The 20,514-nt window shown below is 35.4% G+C and overlaps 1 protein-coding gene across 1 annotated transcript in view; it reads left to right on the forward strand.

The window, feature by feature from the left end:
• LOC145692079 (uncharacterized) overlaps positions 1 to 20,514 on the forward strand; it is a 290,578-nt gene that overhangs the window by 85,144 nt on the left and 184,920 nt on the right. Inside the window, exons 8-10 of the mRNA XM_081767371.1 lie at positions 13,072 to 13,167; positions 16,292 to 16,387; positions 19,657 to 19,752. Coding sequence (XP_081623497.1) covers positions 13,072 to 13,167; positions 16,292 to 16,387; positions 19,657 to 19,752 — 288 coding nt within the window. The remainder of the gene's footprint in view (positions 1 to 13,071; positions 13,168 to 16,291; positions 16,388 to 19,656; positions 19,753 to 20,514) is intronic.

The following is a 20,514-nucleotide window of genomic DNA, read 5'->3' on the forward strand; positions in this document are numbered from 1 at the left end:
GGCCGGGACACCTACTCGCCTGCTAGCTGCAGTTGCAGAATAACCTTCCAACTCCCATAAAGTAATTACTGCTGTACGTCTATCCATAGTTACCAATGTTCTGAGCTGTGAGAAGGAAGCAATAGGTAGGTAAAAGCTAGTACCTGACGTGTGATTGGTTACTTGCACGACACGCCTATTGTGAGGAACAGCGTTGTCAGATCTAGCATAATGATGCTAGATCTAGCATAATTTGCATGTCTCTAGCATCTAGCATCTTGCTTTTAGCATCCTGCCCAAATCTAGCACAATTTCAGCAAGTTTATCAGAAAGCCGTAAAACCTGGAGATGAGAAAGAAGTTGGTCGTGGGAAGAAAAATAACGGCAGAAATGTATCCTCTTCCATTGATTCATACAGTCGGTAAACCATACAGGCAGTCTTATTTTCCGAAGTAAGTTCGAAACGTCTTTGGGATTTTTTGTGGCTCCACCCAGGGATTTCTAATCCTTTAACTCCGAGGCATGGGCGGAGCTATGGGGGCCATTCTCCCCTCAACTTTTTGACAACTTCACCATCTTTATTTCTGACTTCATGATCATATTTATTCCTGAAATGACAGCTCCGAGACCGACCAAAAATCTGCCACCCCCCCCAGCAGACGATTCCCAACTCCCCTTATGCTGCGAAGTAATTTTCTTTCAAAATATGTAAACAAAAACTTTGCATTCATTTATACGATATATACGCCATTGAGTCTGGCAACGACTGCATTAATTTAGCTGAGTTAAAATTTTGGTGCGTGAAGTATTGCATTCTTGCTCTCTGTGTATTTTAAGTTACGTTATCGTATCTCAACTTCGTTTTTTTAAACTCCTGAATTAGTAATTATGAGGATCTAGCATAATTTGACCGAATCTAGCATAAGTTCGATCAGGTTTTGGAATAATTCCGAGCTGTGAGTCTGGCAACGCTGGTGGGGAACGACTTGGTCAACGACTCGCGAAAGAAATCTGAAAATGGTGTGCCGTAATAATAATATCAAAAACAGTTTTTATAAAGGAATATTAATACATACGAAAAGCTGTTTAAAGAATGAATTGTTATACTGACTTTACACGTATAAAAACATATACCATATACCAAACAGATTGAGCGATATGATGATAGCTGTTTTGAGACAAACTCTTTCGAAGTCCAACTTCGGGTATCTTCGGAAAACAGTAAACTAAAGCTGCTGGTTCGAACCTCCAAAGCCAACCTTAGTAATCGGGAAACGATGTACAGATATGTTTTTCCTTCTGTTAAATATAATAAGACATGTTGAAATGGTATTAAGTGTAGAAAAAAGTAACATTGAAATACTTAATGATACAATATTTCGAGACTATGTATTCACACTCTCGTTTCGTCATTGTGATTTCCATACGGAAAAGAGCATTTACGTATGAGCTCAGTTATATTTCAGAAGCAGCTTCCGAAAAGCGGTCATGTTAGCTCAGTGGTACACCACCGAGCGTTTAAATCGTGAGTTCGATACCCGTTCAGGTGAAATTCTTTCATGATATTCTACTTTCCTCAATGCATGAAAATTATGTAAAATAGTTACATTACAATTCATCAGTTGTATATATCAGTTGAATATATATATTCATATCATCAGTTGTATATATCAGTTGAATATATATATTCATATCATTTCACGACATAAGTAATTCTTATCTTTAAAATATAACATCTGAGGTATTGACAGAACGTCGGTGTGTTATGTGTGAATATTGAATACAAATTTAAAAAATCGTGTAATAGCAATAAATAAGTTATGTAATGTATTTATTTGCAGCTACTTTCATCGCAGATAACTTCTCAATATTCGCATTACAGCATTTAGGTAGAGCATATCGAAAATCGGATCGTGGTCCAAGACAAAAAACTAGCTAGCCCCAAACTGTCACGTAAGAAATTCGCGAATCGCAAAAGTAAAGTGAAGAGATTGAGAGCGGTAATTCCTTAATCGCTCTCTCTCAACTCTCTCTTATCTGCATTTATACACATAAAAGTGTATGTATGTATGTTCCAACATAACTCATGTATGCCTATCGCAGGGTTTCTCAACCTGGGAGTCGCGGCCCCTAGGGGATCGCGAAGATAGGCGGAAGAGATAAATATAGTTAGAATCTAATACCAGAAATTATTTTTAAATATTATTTTTAATTTTGTTCTGATAGACATACTTTTGTTTTTTATACACACTGTAAAGAACAATAAAAAATAAGTCTACTGAACATTTTCAAAGGGTGTAGAATTCGTGTTACTATTCGGTTCAAAGTCTTGTCGTCGCGAATTCTGTCGAGAAATTTGAAGCTTAAAATATACAAAACGATAATCATGCCTGTTGTTCTGTATGGTTGCGAAACATGGTCGCTTACTTTGAGGGAAGAACATAGACTGAAAGTATTTGAGAACAAGATCCTTAGACGAATATTCGGACCCAAGAGGAACGGGAATGGGGAATGGCGGAAACTTCATAACGAGGAACTACATAATTTATACGGTTTACCCAACATTGTTAGGGTCGTCAAGTCTAGAAGGCTTAGGTGGGCAGGTCATGTAGCTAGAATGGAAGAAAGTAGAAACGCTTTCAAAATCTTGACTGGAAGACCAATCGGAAAACGACCATTAGGAAGACCTAGGCGCAGATGGGAGGACAATATTAAGATGGATTTCGCTGAGATACGAATACAAAGTAGAAACTGGATCCAATTGGCTAAGGATAGAAGTCAGTGTAGAGCTTTTGTGAACGCGTCATTGAACCTCCGGGTTCCATAGGCCATAGAGTTAGTTAGTTAGTAGAGTTGTTTAAAAATGAATTTAAATCAAAGAGGTATGATATAAAACTAATGAGAACTGTATATAGAAATACTAGAAAAATACACATGCAACAAAACCTGCACATTGAAATACAATTAAAATTAAAACCTAATGAGACACCTAAGCATGGTGTAATTTCACTAGTTCAGCAATGTCCGGTTCAATCTTCATGACGAACATTATCAAGCCATTTTCAACTGATAAGCGATTTCTTATCTTTGTTTTAATGTTTACCATAAAAAAACACACTTTCGCACAAGTACGATATAGCAAATGGAATTATTACTTTTAAAGCAGCAATCCCCAGACCAGGATATTCTTCTCTCCTCATCAGGCAGAACTTGTCCAAGTCTTCCTTACAAAAAAACAGTTGCAAAGACTTGTCGCATGATCATTCTATTATTTGGTCAAGAAGTTGTGGGCTTAGATCGGATACGTTAATGGCCTCTTCAATGAAGGAGTTTAACATCCATCTTGAACCAGCACCTTCGTCGTTGGGAATATAGATATTACAGTTACTGTATCCACTGTCAGTGCCGGGCGCCGAAAAAAGGGGCCACACATTTCGGAGGAAGTGTGTTACTCATGTTAGGAAAGTGCATGTGCACATGTGTAAAATAGAAGGAAAAACGTAATAAAATGTGCTCAAAATTAAGGAAAGGTAGGGTTTATTTTGAAAATGTTATTGGCTTCGTGTCAACCATGGTGGCGCTTCGTAGCTAGTCTGTCGACGTCACTCATATATACGGTGACATCGTACTATACTCTCGCCCCGGGCGCTGATTTTCCATGGCACTGTTCACTATAAACAAAAAATGGATTCTACTATTATAGAAATAGGTATGTTAAAAATCCCACACAAGCTTATTATAAAACAAATTATAAAAGGGTCGCTGGCAAGAGCGTGTGATAAAAGGGGATCGTGATAGGAATTAGATTGAGAACCACTGGCCTAGAGTAATTTTAACCACATTTCTTATAGTTTCGAAAAGAGTGCTGTCGGGTTACCTATGGTGAATGAGAGGGGGATACATATAAAAGATTGGTAGAAAATGATCGATATTAGATTCATAGTTTTTGGGGGTCGCTTAGATAAATAGTGAGACTTTCAATTTCGCTTAACTCCGATTAAGCTCTCATTAGTAGGGATGGGCACGAACGACTTTTCCTTGAAACTCGACTCGACTCGACTCGAAACAGACATCTTTGAGGTCTACTCTTGGACTCGGCGCGAAAAATATCTTCCAACTCGACTCGGATTAGAGTCAAGTCGAACCAAAACGAGCAAAATCCTGTGTGTAGTCCTACCTGGACAATACATAGACAATAATTATTCTATCATCAATTATACTACTATTACTACAAATAATAATAATAATAATAATAATAATAATAATAATAATTATTATTATTATTATTATTATTATTATTATTATTATTATTATTATTATTATTATTATTATTATTATTATTATTATTACAACACCGTGTACAAACATGAACAATAGATGGTTAGTAAAGGAATACTAAAAGCTAGTTGACTGCCGACGTCGGTAGTCATGAACTCTACAAGCCAAAGACATCGTTCATTACTCTAAGCTGTAAGCGTCGGTGGACTACAGATGGTCAACTATTGACCTCTCGCCAGAAATTGGTGGCCCCGCAGCGACGATCCGTGGTGGCCCAAGTTCCATTTTGAAAACTTTACTACCAGCAGCAGAGACGCGATGAAACGCCAACGAACCACAAAATTACTCTCCCAAAATATGTCAAAATGCCTATATGTGTGATTTGTTTATATTTAGGTGAATCAAAAAACACAAAACAAATACCCGGGGTGGACGCAAACTATCAATATTACGATTACTAGGCACGTGTTCTTCTGACTTCCCCACGGAAACGATCATAAAAAGCTTGGTTGTTGAAGGATAAATCATTGACGTCTTAATTTAGCCAATCAGACAAACCCCTACATCTCGAGTTCTGGAAGGTGATACCGTGAACCGTTTCAGATTTATTGCTTCGTGGTGGAGTACTATCCATGAGCAAAATTTGAGCATAATAGCCGACATGCATCTTCGGTGCCTTTTATCTTTAGTACAATTTTAACCAGAGATGGTGTGGGTCAATGAAAATTTGATCCACGACCCACCATGACCCACTATCACCCACCACCCAAATGCCCCATTGGCCCACTCTGATCCATCATCCATCGTGATCCATTCTTACCCACCACCAACTATGAACCACTCTGAACCATTGTGACCAACTCCGACCCACCAAAACCCATCGATATCAACTCTGACCGATGGCCCACGTCCTCCTCTCCATTGGCTAAAGAGGTTACACTTGTAATAAAACAAGACTGTGAAATTATCACTTATCGGAGTTTGAATTATCGTTAATGGCTCATCTACCGTTAATGGCTCAAGCACCTCTCTGTTACAATACTGGTGGGTCTGACCTTTACGATATATAATGGCAAAGTGTTTCTCATCTTCCAAATTAAAATGAATTTAAATTTATCATATATAATTATTTCTTTGTTGCCTTACGGACACATTTCAGTAGAAAATAGGGTGAAATTTGAAAGTTTCAAATCAAGGAAAAGTAGACCAACGTAAAAGAACAGAGAGAGAGAGAGAGAGAGAGAAACTAATTTTCTATATAATTAAGCATGCCGTACTAATTGAAAATGCCCATGTAATTAAGTTTAGAATACAAATTTTATGGCCATTTTTCTCTAACTTTATGGCTTGATTGCCTTATGCTCGGAACGCTCCATATATTAAACACCAGCTTCAGCAATTATAAATAGAAAGCAGTGGGTATAAAATTCAAAAAGAACTTTAATTTGCATTACTTAATTTGTTTCTTAACTAATATCAATCGTTTTCGATTATTTTTACAAATCGACCCACTACCAATTTCCAATATATAGAAAATGCACCCCCGTCCCCCCGCTCATAAAAGATAATTTTAAAAAATGCCAGGACATATTCTCTTTATTTTTAATAAAGAGTTATATGCTGAATTTCAGCTCTCAGTTGAACGGCTTGTGAGATACTCAATTTTTCGCTCATGTGGTTCGGATTCCACGTTAATCAGTAGGTCCACGTCTCATATAGCCTCGCTGCTGAAAGGGACGCTAAACTAAACTCAACTCAACTCAATTTTTCGCAAAAATTCGGACTTCTACTCCCCCTAAGGATATGTATTATAATGAAAGTGACACGCGTATGATAACTTCCCAGTTGGGATTGGAGCCTGATTATATACCAAACGTCAATTTATTTGACTTTGCAATTTGACCGTGATGATTACTGAGACATAGTTACTTTCAATTTTTTATGATACATATCCTTATTTCATATGTTACAGATGATTCAAAAATGCTTTTTCAAGCAGTTAGCTCCTCTAGAATCTCACAGGCTGCATCCCAAAATCCAACTCCTACTATCCTATGACAATCCAAAAGTGACTGAACTGTTTTTATTAGGAACAAATGACAAAAGAAAAATGGAGATCTTGAAAGTAAAATGTAGAAAAGCTCGGTGCCCCCAATAACTACATATTTCTCCGCCCCTTCATTCCGAACTTAAAAATAAAACTTAATTCGAATATGGTTAATTAGTGAATTTATTACAGTTAAATTCTACTCACTACATGCTACAGCTACAACTATGTAACAAAAAATAACAACTGTGAAACATGTTCTGAATTACTATTAGATTTCTTACGCTATTATTAAACATATTAGAATAGTAAAAGAGGATTGTTCGTGAAATAGTATATTTGCTCTTGATTTATAAATTTTTCATACGGAAAAAAATAAAATATTATTCAAGTTTTAAACTTTGCACTCTGCAAATATGTTGCCCTCTAGGCAATGGGACTAATGTGAAATGTGGACTATTGTGGACTAATGGGAAATGCTGCACTGTTAGCGGCGCTGAAAACTTACGATTCGATTCTAATATCGAATGATTTCGATATCTTTATGTCGCTACGTAACCACCCTGGGTGCTAATGGGAGCTTAGTTGGACTTGAATTGAAAGTAGAACCATTCACCTAAGCGACCACGAAACTATGGATTCGATACTAATATCGACCCGTTTCTAGCATTTTTGATATGTATCCCGACAGTACTCTTTTTCCAGACTGTAAGAAATATAGTTAAAATTGCTCTAGATATATCAGAATTATGTTGAAATACACACATAAATCCACTTTTATATTCTGTATAAATAGAGAGTGAGCGAGCGAGCGAGCGAGCGAGAGAGGACGACTGAAGGCATTACAACTTCCACATTGCAAAAGCATATATCAGGAATTGAATTGAAAATCTATGTAAAGACTTTCTGCTGTGGCATGCTTCATAAGGACAATTCCAGTCTGCTCACGTGACCTTTGGGGTTCATGAATTTTTTTGTGAGCGTTCCGACTTTGGATTCTCTGTTTATACCTTCTGTTTATGCATCGAATAACTTTTCAAGAACATAAATGACATTCTGTATTATGAATGTTGAGAATTACCCTCTATATGACAAATAGCTGCAAATAAATACACTACATGATTTATTTATTGCTATTGAACGAGTTTCTTAAGTTGTATTTACATCCTCATATATAATACCGACCTACTGTGAAAATTATCTCAGATGTTATATTTTAAACATAATAATTACTATGTTCTGCAATGATTATGTTATATATACACAACTTATGTATTCTAATGTAATTATTTTATATAATTTTTCATGCATTGAGGAAAATATAATTTTAAATAAAGAATTAACCTAAACGGGATTCGAACTCAAAACCTTATGATTTGAAATCCGACAGCTTACCAATGAGCTAGCACAAGGACTTCTAGAATTATGCTTCTAGAGATGTATAACGGATCTCAAGATAATTATGACATTCAGATCCATTACAAACGCTGTTTCTGTTCTACTTTGACTTTTATTTTAGTACTCAGGCGATAATTATGTTCTATTTCTTAACTTTGAGCATTCTTTTACATATGGAAAGATTCTTTAACGTATTTAAATGTTCCATTACGTATGGAGAGCTAAATGACAAACAAGCATGTGGTGACATTAAAAAAAAAGGTTTCGAAATATTGTATCATTAAGTATTTCAATCAATGTTGCTTTTTTAAACACTTGGTAACAAGTCTTATTATATTTAAAAGGAGAAAAACAAATCTGCAAACTTTTTCCCGATTGCAAAGGCTGGCTTGGAGGTTCGAACCTGGCTTACTTTTTCCCGAAGATACCCGAAGCTGGACTTAGAAAATTATTGCCTCAAAACACCAATAAAGAATGCGCTCAACCTTTTTGAGACAAGGTGTACAAAATCTAGCACAAGAACTAAATAGACCGCCCAAATTATTCTTTCTTTTATTTTATAGCACAAAATGATATAAAATTCTGAGTTATTTAAAATTGACATACTTCGGTTTTCTTCCTGGTTGGTAGAAAATGGAATAGTCCACTCATATTCCTTCGTTTATTTGAATACCTAAAAATGATCCTAAAATGCTGAGTTAGTTAAAATGAACCTTCTTCACTTTTTCTCTTTATGGTACAATATTGAATATGTTACTCAAATTTATTCCTTCGTTTATTTCAATAGTACAATAGTACTTCACTTTTTTCAGTTGGTACAAAAGGAAATAGTCCACTCAAATTTTATTCATTCTTCACGTTTTTTCTGTTTGGTATAAAATTAAATACTCCATCCAAATTTATTTTTTTCGTTTGTTTGAATGGCACAAATGTACAGAAATTCTGAGCTAGTTAAAATGGTCTTTTTTCGCTTTTTCTGGTTAGTACAGTTTTATTCTTTCGTTTATTTGAGTAATACAAAATGGTATAAAATACTCAGCTAGTTAAAATAGTCCTTCTTCCATCCAAATTTAGTTTTTTGTTTATTTGAATACCACTGAGCTGGTTAAAATGGCATTTCACGCTGGTACAAAAAGTAGGACACCTAAACAAAACGTATATAAATTCTAAGCTAGTTAAAATGGTCTTTTTTCACTTTTTTCTGGTTAGTACAATTTTATTCCTTCGTTTTATCAAATAGTGCAACATGGTCTAGAAATTCTGAGCTAGTTAAAAGTGGCATTTGTCGTTGGTACAAAATTGAATACATCACTCAAATTTATCCCTTCATTTATTTAAGTAGTACAAAATGGTGTAGAAATTCTGAGCTAGTTAAAAATGGCATTTCTTTGCTTTTCCTGTTAGTACGAATTGATACCATTGTTTATTGGTGTAGCACAAAAATTATTAGTTAGTTAAATAGGATTTCTTTGCTTCCACTTGGTACAAGTTTACCCATTCGTTTGTTTAAATATTACAAAAAGGTATAAAATTCTAAGTCAGTTAAAAATGGTCATTCTTCTCTTTTTTCTCGTTGCTACAAAAGAAAATAGCTAACTCATATTTATGCCTTCGTTTATTAGACTGGATTAAAATGAAATAAAATTCGGAGCTAGTTAAAATTGTCCTTTTTTGCATTTTCTGGTTAATATAAATTGATTCCTTTGTTTGTTAAAATAATACAAAATGGTATAAAAATGATATAAAATACTTAAGATGATTCTGCTTCGATTTTTCTCTGGTTGTTACAAAATTAAATAGCTCACTCAAATGCATTACTTCGTTTAATTGAGTAGTTCAAAATGATATAAAATTTTGAGTTAGTTAAAATGATTCTTTTTACAGTTGACACAAATTATAAGTCAATCAAGTTTATTCCTTTGTTTATTTGAATATTCCAGAATTGTATTTCTCTGTTTTTTCTCGGTGGTACAAAACTAAGTACTCCATTGTTTATTTGAGTAGTAAAATTATATAAAATAATCCTTCTTCGCATTTTTCAGGTTGGTACAAAACTAAATAGACCACTCAAATTTATCCCAGACATAAAATTCTCAGCCAGTGAAAATGGCATTTCTCATTGGTACAAAATTGAATAGGTCACTAAAATTTATTCTTACGTATATTTAAATAGTACAAGATGATATAAAATATTCAGCTAGTTCATTTCTTCTCGTTGGTATAAAAAGTAGAACATCGAAATTATTCTTTCGTTCACTTGAATAACACGAAAAGGTACAGAAATTATGAACTTGTTAAAATAATTCTTCTTCTGTTTTTTCTGATTGATACAAAAATAGAATATTCAAATTTGTTCTTTTGTTTATTTGAGTAGTACAAAAGGAACATAAATTCTGCGCTAGTTAAAAATCGTCGTTTTTTCGTTTCGTTAAACAGTACATAATGATATAAATTTCTAAGATAGTTGAAGTGACTCTTCTTCACTTTTCCAGTTGGTAAAAAAAAGAATAGACCTTCCAAATTTTATTCATTCTTCACTTCTTTTTTCTGGTTGGTACAAAACTAAATACTCTATCCAAATGTATCCCTTCGTTCATTTGAATGGCATTAAAATGCTATTCCTTTGCTTTTCCTCGGTGTACAATTTTATTTCTATGTTTATTTAAATACTTAACATGGTCCTCCTTCGGTCTTCTTTCCTAGGTGGTTCAAAACTGAATACTTTATTCAAATCTATTCCTTCGTTTATTAAAGTAGTACAAAATGGTATAAAAGTCGGAGTTACTTAAAATGGTCCTTTTTCGCTTTTCTTAGGTTAGTACAAATTTCTTCCCTTGATTATTTGAATACCACAAAATGAGTGGCTAGTTCTCTAAGCTAGTTCTCTTGGTTTCTTTCTCGTTAGTACAATAGCAAATAAGCCACTCAAATTTATTCATTCTTCACTTTTTTGCTTGGTACAAAACTGAGTAGGACACACAAATTTATTCGACGCGCTGTTTACAAGTTATTAAGACTTAATTATTTGACCTTTGACCTCGACAGTCAGTACTTTTTAACATGTACTAGTTGGTGACCTATTACTAGATTTGGAAACAGCACATCAATATGTGGATCCATTTTCGAGTTATTATTTTTTAAATATTTTGACCTTAGACCTCGATGATCATTATTTTGGAACTTGTAGTAGTTGATAACCAATTACTAAATGTGGAAACACCATCTGAATATGTGGCGCCGTTTTCGAGTTATTAGGTTTTAATTATTTTGACCTTTGACCTCGATGGTCATTATTTTGGAACTTGTAGTAGTTGATGACCAATTACTAGATTTGGAAACAGCACCCTCAATATTGGGATCCGTTTTCGAGTTATTACGTTTTAACTATTTTGACCTTTGACTTCGATTGTTTTATTTTTAAGCTTGTAGCAGTTGATGACCAATTACTAGATGTGGAAACACCATCTCAATATGTAGCTCCGTTTTCGAGTGATTGGGTTTTAAGTGTCATACAAAGGGTATATCCGACATAAACTATGAGACCCAGGTAGAAATAAATAAAATATTCGTAATCAGTATGTCCGAAAGCCCCTATATACCGAGATTCATCCAAATCGATTAAAATTGTCATAGAAAGGTCTATCCCACATACACTATAAGACCCAGGTAAAAATAAATATAATATTCGTAATCAGCATGTCCGAAAACCCCATTTGCCGAGTTTCATTCAAATTGGATAAAATTGTCATAGAAAGGGCGTATCCCACATAAACTATAAGACCCAGGTAAAAATAGAAATGGTATTCGTGATCAGCATGTCCAAAAACTCCCATATACCTAGTTTTATCCAAAATCGGTTCAAAGGGCGTATCGAGCCGGAAATGTAAATATTTCTGCGCATGCGTGTTATTTCTACTAAATTTGATTTGGCATAGGCAACCAAGTGTGGGTGTTTGTGTGTGTTTAATCAGAACCGGAAGTCCGCGTAACAAGTGTGTATACTATATTATTTAGGGAATGAAAAATAGGTCATAGTCTTTTACGACCTACTCGTTGCACGTAGTCTGCTCCTGAACCGGAACTGGCACTGCAACTGGAACAGTCTGTTATGTGCTCTTAGTCTGTAGTCTACTGTATTTTTTTTTGCGAATGCGTGCAATGTGTAATAAATTGAAAATTTAATTTTACTGCGCATAAGCAATCAAGTGTGTGTGTGTGTGTGTGTGTGTGTGGTTTTGTTATTTTTTAATCTCTGCTCTAGTATGTTGCCATAGTTTCGTAAAAGAGAACGGCAGTGTTATGGTTGCGCGTAATCTGCTCCGGCGGAATCGGAACAGTTTGCGCATATGCGCAGTAGGTCAAAAATTGGCCTCCATATCTCTGAGCACACGGCGCCCATATTGAATACAAAATGGAGGACGAATACACCCCCATTATTCTCTGCTATGATAAAATAAGGGGTGGAAAAAGTGATCATAAAAGGGAACAAATACACTTCGAAAATGGAAGTCGTTGGACGGTTCAGGGCGTTACTTAGTCTTATGTATTATCTGCTCTGCTATGTGTTCATAGTCTTCACTTGATAATAAGCCATGCTCTTTTATTAGCTCTGCTATGTTAAATAGGCGGTTGGAGAATATGTTATCTGCTCTGCTATAAAAGTGCTCATAAAAGGGAACGAATCTTATGTATTATCTGCTACGGTATGTGTTCGTAGTCTCCACTGCTATGGTAAAATAAGGGGTGGTGGCCTGTTCGAAAACTCCCAAATCCCAAGGTGCGCAGTACGTGAGTCCAGTGAGCAGGGAGAGGCGCCGAACAATCAGCGTGGCATATCCCGAGGTGCGCAGTAGTTCATAAAAAGGAACAAATATCACTCGTAAATTGGAGGTCGTAAAAGACCGTGGGTGGACGTCTCAAGGTGGGCGGTGCCGGAGCCGTGACCGTGTGGCGTGGCCGGGGCGGGGCTAGCCTATCAGCGTGAAGGGGGGGCCAGGGGCGGAGTCACGTGACCTGCGCCAGCCAATCTGCGTCAAGAGTTTCCGCATGCGCAGTAGGAAAAAACAAGCCCAAGTGACCCCTCCCTAGTCACATCACGTGTAATATGGAATCCTCAGTCTAAACAAGATCATTTACCCTGCAAATATGTTTAATTAGCACGCAAGGCGGTAATTGTTAATTTATTTTGCTAATTCTACACGTTACAGATTTACACGTCATACTGCCACTGGTATAATATTTTACAATTTAGTACGTATACATGTAATTTTATTTTTAAAGTATGTATTGTTTTGAACTATAATCACCTAATATAATTATTCACTTTCTTAGAACGAACATGATGGATTACTAACGAATTAATATTTCAGATATATCAACTAGAAAGCCTATCAGTGACGAAAGTACTTCTGAAGAAGATGATGAAGAAACTACAAGAAAACCACCAATAAGGCCAACACCACCTTGTAAGTACAGATTAATTTTATGCAAAATAACTTTATCTTGCTAATCATCCCTCTTCAGTTAATAAATACATACTTACAGCTTGTTTGCTTCAGGAGACAAATGACACTACGTACTGTCGGTTTATTTTCATAAGAGTCAGCCTCAATATACAGTGATTTTGTACATTTTCTTCAGAATATTCAGCTGTTAACACTTCGAAAGCCTGTGCCTTTAGTGTAGGCTTTTCAAGAATGCTGGTTTCTTTCATACTGAAAAATTATATTTCCAAATACAGAAAAGATATAATAATAGAGCATACACCGTTTGAATGTTAAGAGCTTGCTCTTTATTCGTATCTAGGTCAAAACTTCCACAGCTAAAACTCCTATATTCAAGATATGTCAAAACACCATAAAAATCGGTCACAATTCCCAAACAAGTGGACAAATCTCCCAAATTCACGAACGGTCAAAACCCCAACAGCCAAAGCTCCCAGAATCAAGAAATGTCAAAACGCCCACAACATCGGTAATAACTCCCACACATATGGAAAAAACAAACACACATAGCAAAGGTCACAGTCCCCACACAAATGGACAAAACTCTCACACAAATGGACGAGACTCTCACATGCAGAAATTGTCACAACCACCGCATAAGTGGACAAAACTAACACACAATCGGACATATTTCCCGCACTTTGAAATGATCCTGGTTGCACGCCTTGTAAGTTTCACACGCTGAAAATATTAAAAAAATAAAACATCACTTATAATCCAAAGTCCAACGGATTTGTCCACCTGTCACGTTGTTCACTTCGGATAATTTCAATAATTTCAGTGTGTGCGGGATTGGTCCAGTTGTGGGTTTTTTGTCAATTTGTGTGCCGGCTGTGACAATTTCTGCGTCTGGGAATTTTTTCCGTTTGTGTGGGAGTTTTGTCCATTTATGCGGTGATTGTGACCGTTGCTATGTGTGAGACGTTTGTCCATTTGTTTGAGAGTTAAGGCCGTTCGGGGTTATGACTGCTTACCTCTGTGAGAGATTTGACCATTCGTACATTTGGAAGATTTGTCCGTTTGTGTGGGAGTTATGACCGAATGTGTGTGTCTTATGACATTTTCTGAGTGTGGAAGATTTTGCTGTGGGAGTTATGATTGTTCTTGAATTTGGGAGATTTGTCCATTTGTCTGTGGGCTAAGGTCGTTTGTGTGAGAGTTTCGACATTTTCTGAGTGTCGGAGTTTTAACCTGCTCCTCTTTATTTTTATATGCAATATTCTGTATTCCAATCAAGAAACCATTACAAATCACAAATAGCATTTACAGGTAGTGCAAGGAAAATTAAGACAAATGTGAGAATTATTACCTCAAAGTTACTTACCTGACATATCCGATATTCCTATTGCTATATAGTCTGGATTATTCTCACAATCGTTCAATAGCTCTCCTTCACACAAACTACCATTACTGTCGCTCAATTCCGCTTCTAAATTGAAGCGTATTGAATCGCTCGATAGGGTTTTGACCGCCATTTTGGACGATTAAGCACATGGTTTTTGAACTGGTGGTAAGAAGATATTAATTAGGATCTTTACGCCTTCTAATGATGAGACTCCGAACCACGAAATCCGAAAGATGTTTCAAAATTGCTAACTCCGTGTAATAAAGGAGCTAAACCACTGAAATATACTTTGAATCACATCACGTGCAACACGGAATCTTCAGTCTACACAAGATCATTTACTCCGTAAATATGTGGAATTAGCACGCGAGGTGGTAATTTTTAATTTATTTTGCTAATTCTACACGTTACAGATTTAAACGTCATACTTCCACTGGTATAACATTTTTTAATTTAGTACTTATACAAGTAATTTTATGTAAAAAAGGGCTATGTATTGTTTTGATACTATAATCACCTAATATAAGTATTCACTTTCTTGGAATGAACATGATGCATTACTCAGCGAATTAATATTTCAGCTAAATTAACTAGAAAGCATATCAGTGATGAAATTATTTCTGAAGAAAAAGAAAGAGAAACCAGAAGGAAACTGCCAATCAGGTCAACACCACCTTTTAAGTACAGAATAATTTTATGCAAAATTACTTTATCTTGCTAATATTCCCTCTTCAGTTAATAAATACATACTTACAGCTTCTTTAGTTCAGGAGACAAATGACACTACGTACTGTCGGTTTATTTTCATAATAGTCAGCCTCATTATACAGTGATTTTGTACATTTTCTTCAGAATATCCAGCTGTTAACACTTTGAAAGCTTGGCCCTTTAGTGCAGGCTTTTCCAAGAATGCTGGGCGTTTTTGCAAACTGAAACATTATATTTCCAAATATAGAAAAGTTAAAATAATACAACACATACCCTTTGAAGTTTTAGAACTTGCTCTTTATACTTGTATGTAATATTCTGTATTGTAATGAAGAAACCATTATAAATCACAAATAGCATCTACATGCAGTGGAAGGAAAATAAGGCGAATATGAGAATTATTATCTTAAGGTTAATTATCCCACCTATATAATATTTCTATTGCTACATAGTCTGGATTACTCTCACAATCGTTCAATAGGTCTTCTTCAGACATGCCACTATCACGTCGCTCAATTCCGCTTCTAAATTGAAGCGTATTGAATCGTTCGATAGGCTTCTGACCTCCATTTGGACGTTTAACACATGGTTTTTGACCAGGTGGTAACAAGGTATTAATTAGAATCTTTACGCCATGTAATGATGAAATTCCGAACTTCATGGTGTGAGAGATATTTCAAAGCTGCTAGCTCTGTGTAATAAAAGAGCAAAACCATTGAAATATGCTTTGCATCACCTCACATGTAATTGGAATTCGCAGTCTACAGAAGATCATTTACTCCGTAAATATATGGAATAGTAAATAGTACTCAAAATAGTATTCAAAATGTTGTTTTAATTTATTTTGCTAATTCTACACGTTATAATTTTACATATTATACTGCTAGTGCTATAATATTTTAGAATTGAGTTCATATGCAAGTACGGTTTTTAAAAAAAAATCTATATTGTTTTGAAACAATAATTACTTAATATAAGTATTCACTTTCCTTGAATGAACATTATACATAACTAACCAAATTAATATTTCAGCTATATCAACTAGAAAGCCTATCAGTGATGAAAGTACTTCTGAAGAGAAAGAAGAAGAAACAACAAGGAAACCACCAATCAGGCCAACACCACCTTGTAAGTACAGAATAATTTTATGTAAAATAACTTTATCTCGCTCATCATCACTCTTCAATTAATAAATACATACTTACAGCTTGTTTAGTTCAGGAGACAAATGACACTACGTACTGTCGGTTTATTTTCATAAGAGTCAGCCTCAATATACAGTGATTTCGTACATTTTCTTCAGAATATTCAGCTGTTAACACTTCTAAAGCCTGTGCCTTTAGTGTGGGCTTTTCAAGAATGCTGTTTTTTTTTCATATTGAAAAATTATATTTCCAAATACAGAAAAGATATAATAATAGAGCATACACCGTTTGAATGTTAAGAGCTTGCTCTTTATTCGTATCTAGGTGAAAATTTCCACAGCCAAAACTCCTATACTCAGCAAATGCCAAAACGCCCACAAAATCGGTCATAATTCCCACACGAGTGGACAAATCTCCCAAATGGACGAACGGTCAAAACACCAGCAACCAAAGCTCCCAGAATCAAGAAGTGTTAAAACGAACACAGATTCCATCATTACTCCCACACAAACGGACAAATATCCCAAATGCAGGAACGGTCGTAAATCCCACAGCCAAAACCTCCAAACTCAGAAATGTCAAAACGTTTACAGAATCGGCCACAACTCCCACACATACAGACAAAACATTCAAACATAATAACCGTAACAATCCTCACATATATGGGCAAAACTTGCACACAATGAAGAAATCTCCCGCACTTTGAAATGATCCTGGTTGCACGTCTTGTAAGATTCAAACGCTGAAAATAATAAAAAGAAGTCAATAAAACCCTTATGATCCAAAGTTTAAGGGATTTGTCCACCTATTATTTTGTCCACCTTGGATCGTAGGCGTTTCCTGGATTTCATTTAACTATTTTCAGCGTGTGAAATTTGCAAGACGAGCACCCACGATCATTTGAAAGTGTGGGAGTTTTGTCCTTCTGTATAGGTGTACTGTCCATTTATGTGGGGATTCCGACCGTTGCTATGAGCGTGAGTTCTGTCCATTTGTAATGGCGTATTGACTGTGGGAGTTTGACAGTCGGTGCATTTGGGAGATATGTCCATTTCTGTGGGAGTTATGACAGACTGTGTGGGCTTTGTGACAATTTTTGAGTGTGGGAACTTTTCCGGTGGAAGTTATGATCTTTTGAGGATTTACGAAATTTATTCATTAGTGTGGGGGTTATGGCTGTTTCTGTGGGCGTTATGCCCGTTGAGGTTATAACCGCTTAACTGTATGAGAGTTTTGGCTATGGTAGCTTTGACCGTTGGCGCATTTGGGAGATTTGTTCATTTGTATGGTTGGTTAAGGCCGTTTGTGGAGCGTTTTGACATTTTCTGAGTGTGAGAATTTTGACTGTGGGAGTTTTAACCAACTCCTCTTTATTCTTATATGCAATATTCTGTATTCCAATCAAAAAACCATTACAAATCACAAATAGCATTTACAGGTAGTGCAAGGAAAATTAAGGCGAATGTGAGAATTATTACCTCAAAGTTACTTACCTGACATATCCGATATTCCTATTGCTATATAGTCTGGATTATTCTCACAATCGTTCAATAGCTCTCCTTCACACAAACTACCATTACTGTCGCTCAATTCCGCTTCTAAATTGAAGCGTATTGAATCGCTCGATAGGGTTTTGACCGCCATTTTGGACGATTAAGCACATGGTTTTGACCTGGTGGTAAGAAGATATTAATTAGGATCTTTACGCCTTCTAATGATGAGACTCCGAACCACGAAATCCGAGAGATGTTTCAAAATTGCTAACTCCGTGTAATAAAGGAGCTAAACCACTGAAATATACTTTGAATCACATCACGTGCAACACGGAATCTTCAGTCTACACAAGATCATTTACTCCGTAAATATGTGGAATTAGCACGCAAGGTGGTAATTTTTAATTTATTTTGCTAATTCTACACGTTACAGATTTAAACGTCATACTTCCACTGGTATAACATTTTTTTAATTTAGTACTTATACAAGTAATTTTATTTAAAAAAAGTATGTATTGTTTTGATACTATAATCACCTAATATAAGTATTCACTTTCTTGGAATGAACATGATGCATTACTCAGCGAATTAATATTTCAGCTAAATTAACTAGAAAGCATATCAGTGATGAAATTATTTCTGAAGAAAAAGAAAGAGAAACCAGAAGGAAACTGCCAATCAGGTCAACACCACCTTTTAAGTACAGAATAATTTTATGCAAAATTACTTTATCTTGCCAATATTCCCTCTTCAGTTAATAAATACATACTTACAGCTTCTTTAGTTCAGGAGACAAATGACACTACGTACTGTCGGTTTATTTTCATAATAGTCAGCCTCAATATACAGTGATTTTGTACATTTTCTTCAGAATATCCAGCTGTTAACACTTTGAAAGCTTGGCCCTTTAGTGCAGGCTTTTCCAAGAATGCTGGGCGTTTTTGCAAACTGAAACATTATATTTCCAAATATAGAAAAGTAAAAAGTAATACAACACATACCCTTTGAAGTTTTAGAACTTGCTCTTTATACTTGTATGTAATATTCTGTATTGTAATGAAGAAACCATTATAAATCACAAATAGCATCTACATGCAGTGGAAGGAAAATAAGGCGAATATGAGAATTATTATCTTAAGGTTAATTATCCCACCTATATAATATTTCTATTGCTACATAGTCTGGATTACTCTCACAATCGTTCAATAGGTCTTCTTCAGACATGCCACTATCACGTCGCTCAATTCCGCTTCTAAATTGAAGCGTATTGAATCGTTCGATAGGCTTCTGACCTCCATTTGGACGTTTAACACATGGTTTTTGACCAGGTGGTAACAAGGTATTAATTAGAATCTTTACGCCATGTAATGATGAAATTCCGAACTTCATGGTGTGAGAGATATTTCAAAGCTGCTAGCTCTGTGTAATAAAAGAGCAAAACCATTGAAATATGCTTTGCATCACCTCACATGTAATTTGAATTCGCAGTCTACAGAAGATCATTTACTCCGTAAATATATGGAATAGTAAATAGTACTCAAATTAGTACTCAAAATGTTGTCTTAATTTATTTTGCTAATTCTACACGTTATAATTTTACATATTATACTGCTAGTGCTATAATATTTTAGAATTGAGTTCATATGCAAGTACGGTTTTTTAAAAAAATCTATATTGTTTTGAAACAATAATTACTTAATATAAGTATTCACTTTCCTTGAATGAACATTATACATAACTAACCAAATTAATATTTCAGCTATATCAACTAGAAAGCCTATCAGTGATGAAAGTACTTCTGAAGAGAAAGAAGAAGAAACAACAAGGAAACCACCAATCAGGCCAACACCACCTTGTAAGTACAGAATAATTTTATGTAAAATAACTTTATCTCGCTCATCATCACTCTTCAATTAATAAATACATACTTACAGCTTGTTTAGTTCAGGAGACAAATGACACTACGTACTGTCGGTTTATTTTCATAAGAGTCAGCCTCAATATACAGTGATTTCGTACATTTTCTTCAGAATATTCAGCTGTTAACACTTCTAAAGCCTGTGCCTTTAGTGTGGGCTTTTCAAGAATGCTGTTTTTTTTTCATATTGAAAAATTATATTTCCAAATACAGAAAAGATATAATAATAGAGCATACACCGTTTGAATGTTAAGAGCTTGCTGTTTATTCGTATCTAGGTGAAAATTTCCACAGCCAAAACTCCTATACTCAGCAAATGCCAAAACGCCCACAAAATCGGTCATAATTCCCACACGAGAGGACAAATCTTTCAAATGGACGAACGGTCAAAACACCAGCAACCAAAGCTCCCAGAATCAAGAAGTGTTAAAACGAACACAGATTCCATCATTACTCCCACACAAACGGACAAATATCCCAAATGCAGGAACGGTCGTAAATCCCACAGCCAAAACCTCCAAACTCAGAAATGTCAAAACGTTTACAGAATCGGCCACAACTCCCACACATACAGACAAAACATTCAAACATAATAACCGTAACAATCCTCACATATATGGGCAAAACTTGCACACAATGAAGAAATCTCCCGCACTTTGAAATGATCCTGGTTGCACGTCTTGTAAGATTCAAACGCTG

Source organism: Thermobia domestica, chromosome 8 (genome assembly GCF_964235325.1).
Source record: "Thermobia domestica chromosome 8, izTheDome1.hap1.1, whole genome shotgun sequence".
NCBI classification, from domain to species: domain Eukaryota; kingdom Metazoa; phylum Arthropoda; class Insecta; order Zygentoma; family Lepismatidae; genus Thermobia; species Thermobia domestica.